The 10,576-nt window shown below is 40.1% G+C and overlaps 1 protein-coding gene across 4 annotated transcripts in view; it reads left to right on the top strand.

Annotated features, from left to right (window-relative positions):
• Positions 1-7,896, top strand: part of dzip1l (DAZ interacting zinc finger protein 1-like) — a 29,204-nt gene extending 21,308 nt beyond the window's left edge. For 3 of the 4 annotated variants that reach the window (XM_018093952.1, XM_018093953.2, XM_012970582.1), the window contains exons 10-16: positions 810-872; positions 1,128-1,261; positions 2,576-2,768; positions 4,237-4,408; positions 5,818-6,029; positions 6,886-7,025; positions 7,108-7,896. In XM_018093952.1, the coding sequence (XP_017949441.1) occupies positions 810-872; positions 1,128-1,261; positions 2,576-2,768; positions 4,237-4,408; positions 5,818-6,029; positions 6,886-7,025; positions 7,108-7,275 (1,082 nt within the window). In that variant the 3' untranslated portion in view covers positions 7,276-7,896. 4 annotated transcript variants of the gene reach the window in all.
• The last annotated feature ends 2,680 nt before the right edge of the window (positions 7,897-10,576 follow it).

Here is a 10,576-nt window from a genome sequence, read left to right on the forward strand (position 1 = left end):
GCACCTATGACCAAGCCACAGAAAATAGAACCCTTATAAAAAAGGCAATGAAATGGCACAGGGTAAAACTGTACTATTTTAGGTTGTTTTTTTTATTATGATAAACCTGAGCACTTTCATAAGGGTATTATGTAAGTCAGATTTTCATTTCTAAAATCTTCATTTAAAAACTATTCCAAGCAACTTTCCATTATACATTATTTAAACTTTTCCAGTGGTTTTAAAGTTATATGTTGTAGCTGGTCCTCCTGTTTTTTGAAGGGCAGTTAGGGGGAGATTTAAGAAGAATGGTTACTTTAAGGTTACCATCAGTCCCTGTTTCAGGAGGACTGACCTCATTTCAAGTTCTCTATCCCCAGCAAGTGTCCCTGCCTCTAAAAAGATGTCCCTGTGGCAACAGAGGTGCCCCCCAGCCAGTCGTTGCTATTTTGGAACAGGAAGAAGGAGTGATCCTCTGTCAAGTGACCCCCTTACCTTCCTCCCACGCGCTCAAAACTTCCTGTGCCAGCTTTTATGTTACTGAAGGAAGAAATTATTTTGGAGATTTTCTATCAAAATGTATTAAGATTAAATTATGTGGCTGTGATTTTGAGCAGGTGTGCATCAGTGGGGGAGTGGCCAAGAAGTGGGCAAAGTATCTGACTTAGATATTCTTGGAAGTATAGCAGGATAAATAAAGGATATAAATAAGGATTCCGTAATGAGTCAGACTAGTCACCTAACGACCTGAAAACTGTATTTTGTCTTTTTGCATTTGCTACAAATGAATGAATAAAATATCTATTTTCTTATATATCTTTCTATTTCAGTTCCACAAGTGGCACAAGTCGTTTTACCCGCTGGAGCAATTAAAGATGAAGCATCTGAGGATGGTATGTAGTAGATGGTTCTCTTTACCAATCCCTAGCTAGTTAATATCACAAGTTACAACTATTACTATCCCCCTGTTTATTGCACTCTCCCTGTGTTCTGCATCATTTGAAAGATTACTCTGGTGGAATTCCTGCTGATGACAAAGACTGCTGTGCATCTTATCTTGCGTCTGAATGAATACCTGCAGCAGAGTGTGGAAATTGTATCATATTTTAAACCAACATCCTTTCCCTTTCTTGGTCTGTGTTTTATAGAGCTTGACTACTCTCTGAGCCAAAATCTGAAAACCATAGACGATTTGCGAAGAAACCCAGATTTCATCAAACAGTTTCGCCCTATATTGGAGCAGACTTTGATAGAGAAGCTGGAGAGCCTTGGAGTCAAAAAGGTGGGAGAGGATGTCTTGCAGTGCAAGGATTAGACAGAGACAAGAATCCCAAGAAATAAATGGAAAAAAATTGTAGTCTTGTTGGATAAATAACAAGTAAAACAGTCATAATTGCAAAAGCGTGTGTTTCATTCTAATATGAGAGACACCCCAACCCAGTTGTGCAGAGAGTCTTTATTTACTATAATGATTTAACAATAAATACATTTTTAAAAACCCAAAAGGCCAGTACCGGCACAACAGGTGAAAGTAAATGTTGCTCAGAAATACAGAATTAGTAACTATATTGAGAGATAATCCTTTGAGGTGCCAGTAATAAAGCCTGAGGAGAAGAATCTGAGAAATGTTTCAAATCTCACACACTGCATATTCTGTGTTGGGCATGTTGGACAGCTACTGTATGTCCTGTGGATTTAGCACTTAAATAAGGGGATAGCTGTGTAAACAATGTCAACATCTAAGAAGTATCCTTGGTTTAAAGAGAAGAGTTCCTATATAATTTTAGCACAAACAGGACAGCTTGAAAGATCTATTCCTGTTCCATGATAGATCAGGCAGTAACCAATTGTGCTTGCCCAACTGAGCCCCAGTGCATAGAGCTCCATTCCCCCTCCTGAACCACATCTAATTCTCCTCAATCTGTTGCCCTCTTGCCCTATACCTGGGCTGAGAATGCAGAATTGACAGCGGAGTTGATGGCATTGATACTTGGCTACTTCATGTCTAGCGAGCAGGCCCCCTGTGTTGATCCCTGACCAGGAATTTGTATGGTGGGAACCAGGACCCAGTCAGGTTTCAATGTGTGTACTTCTTCTCTGCAATCACTGCCTGGGAGCCTGGACACTGGATGCCATGTGACCAGACATAGCAGCTCCAAACCCCATTGTGCCAGGGGCATAACTACAGAGAAAGCAGACCTGTGTTTGCAGGGGGGCCCAGTAAGACACTAGTTAATGACCAATTTCAATATATCTTGATAGTATAGGTCAACTTACCAATGTTTCGGCGCCCTAAATTGAATTTGCTGTAGGGCCCGGTAACATCTAATCATGCCAATGCCCTGTACTACTCTGCTTTCTCAGCCCAGGTATGGAGCAAGGGGGCAGCTCATAGGGGAGCATTAGATGTGGTTTGAAAGGAGGACCTTGCAGTTAGCTTTACACTTTTGTAATACAATATGTCTTTTTATAAGATACAGAGTATATCTACCTTGATGTTATTTATATTTATGGGGGGGGGGGGTTACTTACATTTGAGTTGTCTTCTTTTCTGAGAATTTTCTGTCAGGTCTGCCAATAAACCTTTCTGCTTTAGGGTGCCAAGGGAATAAATTCATCTGCACACAAGAATTTAATAGCGGTCCTGCAGACCCAGCTGGAGCAGAAAATCCGCAAACATCCAGAAATCCAAACAATAAGAGCCAAGATGGTTAAAAAATTAACACAGAAGGTGAAGCAATGGCAGAAGAATGAGGAGACCAATCAGTACAAGTCTTCCCAGTTATCAAGTATGGCTATTAAGGGGCTGATTTATTAATGCTCAAGGGAGGAGATGAAAGAAAATGCGTTTCTTAGAATTAATTATATATTAGTTGGGACAATCAGAGAAAAAGTAAATTATTTTTACAACTTTGAAAAATGATTAAAATGGAGTCTATGGGAGATGGCCTTCCCATAATTCAAAACTTTTTGGATAACGGGTTTCTGGATATGGGATCCCATACCTGTACTTATAAATAATGCTTAGTAATGTCATTCGTTATATCTGGTAATAAATTATGTCTTTTCTGTCACATGATTTACTGAAACTTGTGTATTATAATAAATAATGTACCCCATGTAGTAAAATTTGAGAATATTAGGCCTCCTCGGTGACTTATAATATCCTTACATTTTACAATAGGGGTAAATTATTTACTATATATATTCTGCACTTCTGAATTAATGTAGCTAAAACCAGATGATTGTCAGACCTGGAGGATAACTGACTTCTGCTACATAGCTACATAGTCAGATCTAGTGAACAGAAAATGGATTATAAAAAAAAATACCGCTTTGAATTGCCATTGCTCATACAAATAACTTTAAAACCATCAGCATATTTAAATTAACGTATTTTGGAGATTTGTGTAGAATTACGTTTTCATTATGTATATTATGCAACAGTCCTTTTAAAGGAGAAGAAAAAGCTAATAAAGAGTTAATCTCAAGCTGCAGGCATACCTTCAGTTGTCTCAGTAGTGCCCTTAAGTCTCCCCATATTTCAGCTGTTCAGATGATCAGAAGCCAAGCAGGAAGAAAAACCGCTGAGCTGTGTAAAGAAAGTTCCCATAATGCCTCACTCCTGCACAGAGACTGAGACCAAGTGTACATGCTCAGTTAGTAGGACTATGAGGAAGCGTTCTGCTGGTTGGCTCAGATCCACATTCCTAAGGGGGGGGGGAGTGAGCTCTTAGCATTCTTGAGGGAGTTGGGAGCAGGAGAGAGGAGAAAGCAGAGAGCTGCGTGTCTCTGGCACATGAATTACAGACACAAGAAATCTTTTGACAGAAGTCAGTTCAGCATTTCTGTGAGTGCTTTTGGCTGTATTTAAATAGACCTTTCTGATAAAGCTTACTTAGTTTTTACCTTTCTTTCTCCTTTAAAGAAACTTGTTTCATGTTATCACTTCTTCTCTTGGCTAATGGGCCTAAACCTGCTGTTTATATTCAACATTCTCTTCAACTAACTGCTCCAAAAGTTGGCCCTGGATATTAGATTCTCTAGTGGGCCCTAGCACCCAGTCTAGCACTGTGGCAAAACTTTCTGTGGGCCCCCATACCTATGGGACAAAGCTCATTTTTAAATACTACTACAGGGGCTGTCTGGGAAGGTCACTGTTGGTCTGAGTGAAGGGAATAATTTAACATGGAACTAAGACTACTGTGCGATGATCAATGAATGCCAATGCAAGATACTGACTTTTATATTCTGTAGGTCAAAAACCAAGTAATCAGCGCATTGTGCCCCCATCCGAGGAAGAAACATCACAAGCCAGAAGCAGAAATGTGCTCATGGTTGGTTCTCAGCAGAGTCCTAACAGGGCACCAGTTCCATTTCCAAGGACCAAAGCAACAGGGAGGCAGAATGCAGCTGCAGGGACTGCAAGGTGATATATCATTTTGTAAATAGAACATTATAGGCTCCCTAATGCCCTTATTTATGTTTTATCTATAGGGAGTGTAATACATTTGGTGGAAGGGAATAGGCATCAGACAGAGTCAGAGACAGAGTTACAACCATTACGTTCTGAGAGAGAGAGAGAGAGAGAGAGAGAGAGAGAGAGAGAGAGCTCTCCATTAGTTATGCACAGGTCTAGAAAAACCTAAACTACCCTAAAAAATGCTGCCATTGTAGGACCCGCACCTAACCCATACCTGCATCTTTCCACTCTGAAACTTTGGGAGCAGAGGAAGAATGTACTTCCCCAGGCTGACCTGCACCCAATGTGAACCTGCAATAGTCACCCAAATTTTAACCCTAACCCCTCTGACCACGGGCTCAATGGGATCCACACATCACTACTCTCCATCTGAGGTTGGCAGCAGATCAGCAGCCTGTAAGCTATGATGTAACTACAAGTCAAAGGGATACTGTAGTTCATAAATTCTGCTGTGCAGCAGCACATGTTCTGATTTATGTTTGTGCAGCACAGATATACCCACAATTCCTAGCTCATCCTTGGTTGTCCTTTAGTTATAGAATCTTGATCAAAATACAGGTTTCTTGTGTGGTAAATAGTATGTAAAGTACCTTTCCATTCCCTGAGTTCCTGCATATGATGACATGTTATAAAGTATCTTTGTTTGCTTTAGCCTGCTGCTGATGGTAAAATGTGCCCATAATATCTGTTTTTATAATACAACTTAGGACATCCCCCCCCAAATACTTGTATACTCTTATCAGAATCAGTGCTTAGTCATGGCAACAGTTTCCCAAGGAACCTCTAGAATACTCACTATTCATTCTCTCTTCTCTATACTCCATCTCTCTGCTTATAGCTCTTCTATTTACCCACAGAGTTCTTCCTTCTTTCATCCACCATCAGTGCACAAACCTCCTTAAGTAGTGGAGAAAAGGGATGATACAGTAAGTTGTACAGAGGGTCCATGGCAAATGGTTGTCATGGCTAGGCAATAACTGATATGCACATGGAAGAATTTAGGGGGGGAGGAAGCCAAAATAGTCTTGAGATGTTTAATGTCTCTGATCTACATGCTACAACCAACTACATCTGGCTGCTACTGCACATAATAAATAGTAGAGTAACAGTGGACAGATTAAGGTAATGCAAGAATTGTTCCTTCTAATTTTTAAACTTAAAATAAATCAATTATAATAATTGTCTACAGGGTCATCATTTTACACATATAATTGTATTTGTATGCTATAATTTCCAAGTTCCACAGCTATTCATATAGACTTATAAGTCCCATTCTCTCAAGCCAGCTGAGACACAAGTAGCACTAATCACTCAACTTAACTTATGATTCAGCCTATGTCTGTCTTTTCCAACAGGAATCCTCCTTTTACTTCAGAAGAAGACTCTTCCATGATGGGCCAGGGGCCCTTTCACACCCCGTCACACAAATCCTCAAAGGAAACACAACAGAGTTCCCGACTTAGGAGGCAGACAGAAGCGGACAGTGATGAGTGGTCTGATTCAGAGTTATCTCCTGGCAAACCAAGCCCCAGATCTGTGAAATTTTCAACAGGGATGGCAAGCCAAGGTAGGAGTTGTCAATCATAATGTAGTTTTTGTGTGCAGTTATTTGAACTTTAAGCCAGTGTTCCTAGGAGGCAGATATTTAATTTATAGACTACAACAGAAAAGTGCCATGGGCAGTGCCACTAGAACATTATTTGGTCCAGTCTTGGCTCTTAAAGGCCAATGCCCAAACTTTTGTGCACTTTTGCCCACCTAATTGTTTTTGTATGTTATCCACCCTAACATTTCTGAAATTCACCTCAAAGCTTGCATTTTACTATATCTTATTCCTACATATCCTTAGATACAAATATAAAATATCATAAATATAAATTCCAGGGGGTCTTCTAAAGAATTTGATACCCATTATGCTTAGGAGTACAAATCTATGTGGCATGTAGAGGGCACAAGCAATCAAATAGCAACACTGAACTGAAAATGCAATAAAATAGATACAAATACAATCAATTTACTGAAATAAAATTAAAAATAATTATGCAGTGCAGTTAGCATAATAGAAGCTCTGTAGAATGTAGTGGGAAACTATGTAGTAAATCTGTTATCTGCTATGTAACCTGAGCCTTCTTTTTTCCAATTTGAATGGCTGTCTCAAATGGCTACACAGCAGCTTTGTATAAACTATAGTTGGGTTTCTAAATCGAACACACACCTTTTACCAGTGCACGGCAATCGTACATAAAATATTCATTATTTTGATACACTTTCATTCTATGGGGTTACTGTTTCTTTACGGGCCCGCTTTTGTAATGTTTTACCTCTTTACTACCCTGATTTGAGTGTAATTCCCCAACGAGCTGTCTTTTTGTATAGTATGTCGTACTTATTAGTTTGTCTCATTGACTTTAATTCATGTTTAGGCTCCAGTGTGCATGCATTGGCACAAAGCTTAGAAAAGCAGCAGTCCAGACCAAGGGTAAAACCAGTGGGAGGAGTAGAAATCATGAAATCTGCACCCATCAAGTCACCCAATAAATCAAAAGCAGCAGGGAATTTGCACGTAAGTATGTTATTAGATCCTGTCAGACAGATATGAGGACTGTATGAAACAATGTGCACTAACAACATGGTGTCCTGCGCAGGTATCAGATGAGAGTGAATCTGAGTTTTCTTCCTTGGAAGAAATCACTGAGCACTTAAGCACAAATGAGGGGAAACCCCAGCCTGCGGTGCGCCGGAGTGCAGAGTCCACGGGATCCCAAGGCACCAGCATCTGGAGTTTAAGTAGCATGAACGGTGCAGGATGGTGACATGTAGGGAGTCTTGTCTGGCAAACTTAGTGTTCTCCAAACCCAGACCAAAATATTATGCAAGATATTGAATAATAAGGGTAAAAATACTGAGAAATGCCATAATACATAAACACATACCCTAAGGAAGTGAAGAGCCCCTTCTGGCACAAGCAAGCCCTTGCCACCTCTACTCATACTCAGTGGCTTGGACACTTGTCTCCTCTGCTTTAGGGTATGCGCTGCTATTTGTGCCTCATGTTTTTTTGCTTAAAATTTTTTATTGTTATTTTCTGAATTTCACATTTTATGTAGGGACTGTCTTTCTATATTAGGAGACTTGTAATTTAATGATTATTTGTGTGGAAATATACCCTCTCTTTCAACATAAGTGCAATGAATGGGGCTTGTGCTGTACATTTGTGTTGGGATTGTTTTTTACAGAACTTAATAGGGATCATTTATGTAGCAGAAGGCATTATGTCCCAAAAACAGCCTTAATCATTAAAAGAGTAGCAAGTGGCAAGGCATTGAATATATATATGTATATGTGATTATTCATTTGTCAGTGTTTCTTTGGATAAAAAGAGATTATATATTTTAAATTATTTGTTTTAATAAACATTGTATTATATATTTTAATTGTGTTTCTGCTTTATTTTATCAGATTAGCATTCTGGGGCATTTAGTCCCTCCCATTTCTATGAATTTTTATTTAAGTACAGAGAATAGATGAGCAGATATACAGAATTAAGTATGATCAGTGGGCCGAGCCTAAATCAAATGAAAGATCTTTTGTTATGTGCAGTAAAGTGTAACGTATGTATTTAAATAAGGCTTCTATTGAATTCTCTTCTTCTGTAGCAAAGCCGTCTCACCATAGGTTCGTGATGTGGGGCAGATAAGCTTACCAGCATCACTGGACAAACCCCTCCATCCATGGTTAAAATGTCTGTCTTCCTTGATTAGGTATTATTAAATACTATAAGCCAGAGACTGAGACAGAGACACCATACTCTCTTTGGAACAAGTTGATTAGGCACATTGCACTTCTTTTACATTTATGGTTTTTATTGCTGGACTGCCTATAATGGAACTATATAAAGACTTGGCAAGGAACTGCCAGGTTGGGTTACTATAGGTGCTAAACCACCTACAGGTATGGAATCTATTATCCAGAAAATTCCAAATTATGGGATGGACATTTCCCATAGGCAGAATAGGCAGAATCTTGGTCAAATCCCAAAACGAATCCTGGATACGTTGCATCTCTATGGTTTTCTGACGTAGTCCATAAATGGGTAGTCAATGCTTAATTCAAAGGCCTGCAGCCATTTACAAACAGCTAAACGCGGCATGCAAATTGCAAAAAAAAAATGACCAATTGCAGCAGTTTTTAACTTGTATTCAGTTCTAAATTGTTACTAATGAATGTTTAATTTCTAATGATGTGTTTACTTCTTAGTTTTAGTGCTCATTCTGCACTCTTCACCTCCCACCGATTAAAAATCTGGCGCTAGATGCAGTGAGGGGGTGCGGGCACAATGCCGCCCTGTAGCCAAAAGGAAGGGTTCCACAGCTCTCCCTAACTTGCAGGTATGAAGGGCAAAATATAGAATAGGGAGGGGACAGGATATGGATACCTCTGTGTCTCCCCATTATGAATACAGCTCTGCCAAATGCAGGCAGCATTGTATCCACTGGCATCTGCTCTACATTTTGGAATGCATAGACCTGTGGCAGTTCTTAAAAAGGCAGGGCACAAATGTGCAAAAGAATAAAAAACTTGGAGCAAATTGGAGGTGAGTTATTTACAGGGACTCGCAAGAGCACTAAAGGGTGCAGAACAAACCTGGTGACCCAGGCCCAATCTCCCACAGGAAACTTTGGCACTCCCACCCTAATTGTGGCCACAAGGAGGTAAAATGAGGAGTGCGTGGGGGCAGTGGAAGAGTTCATGACTGGGGTTATGGCCCCCTAAGGTAGCAGCACAGGTGTACCCCAGACACCCCAGTCTGACACTGCCTCAGCGGCTCCTTAACTTGCTCTGAAGTGCTAGTGTCCTGTGCCCTTCATGCCTGCCAAACACAGGCACTTCTATTTTTATGGTGCTAGCTGCAGTTCTTTGGTACAGTGTGGAAAGAAAGGTGCAAATTGCAAAAAATAGTGACTTGCACCCATAAGTTAATAAGCCCTATTGTGTAAATATAAAATCTCTCTGAACACTTAAAACAATCCTGACAATACATTCGCCCTGCTTCGATCAGTGGGGGCGCAGGGTTGTGCAACAGAACAGCGGTTTTATGTCTGACAGATGGATTGAGTCTGTGTATATCTGACACAAACAAGCCACCCGAGAGCCCCAACAAACAGTGTGATGATGAGTGCTATTCATGTAGTGTTCATCTAGGAGCCTCTCTACATGCCCCTGCCTTTGTTAGCAAATCTTCTTCCCGCAGAGGTAAATTCATTAACCGCACAAAGACAAGAACCTGAACAGGGCTCCACAGTAATTGTAATTATTGTCATTATAAACACTGGCTTTGCTGTGTGGGGAATTCATATGGAGTTCAAATATCGCTACAGTTCTTCAAAGAAACCAGTTAGAGAAGGGAGACAAGCATTAAAGGTGTAATGGTAGGGGTACAGAAGCTATGGCTCGGTCCTGGGACTTACTGGGCTCAAACCATTCAATCCTTTTACCAAAGATAACTTCATTATAGAGTGTGTACACACTGACCCAGAATCATTTTAATGAAGAAATACTGATTTTTATAATGAAAATTATATGATAGCTTGTGGAAAAATTTTAAATATAAAGCTTTTTACAAATATGGCAAAATATTGTGTGCTCCGACGTTATTCACCTACATGTAACACCAATGTGCTGGTCCGGCCTGCTGGGATGGATTACACTGCAGTCTGTAAATACTTCAGTCTATATACAGTGTGTATCCAAATGATAACTTTACAATTTGAAGGGGTTGTTCCACTTTTGCACATAAAGCATATTTTTCACTGGTGTGGATTAGGGGTGGATGTTTACTTGCTACTTGTGCTTTTGGTATATGCAGGAAGACTCTGACTTAAAGCCATATAAGAAAAGAAACTGGAAGGAGTGAAATGCTTCCAGTGGAAAGGCCAATTTGAGTAATTTGAGCTATGTTAGAGTAATGCCAAAGGCTGCTGTGTAGCATGGGCTAGAGAAGGCCCTAGGCCACTTCTGGATAATAACAAGGCTTGAAAGGGCCCATGTTGCTCCAAGAGCAGTGTCCAGAACTGTCATATAGGATAGGCGCCCAAAAATGCTGAGCAGGTAGGG

This window comes from Xenopus tropicalis, chromosome 5, assembly GCF_000004195.4.
Source record: "Xenopus tropicalis strain Nigerian chromosome 5, UCB_Xtro_10.0, whole genome shotgun sequence".
Classification (NCBI taxonomy): domain Eukaryota; kingdom Metazoa; phylum Chordata; class Amphibia; order Anura; family Pipidae; genus Xenopus; species Xenopus tropicalis.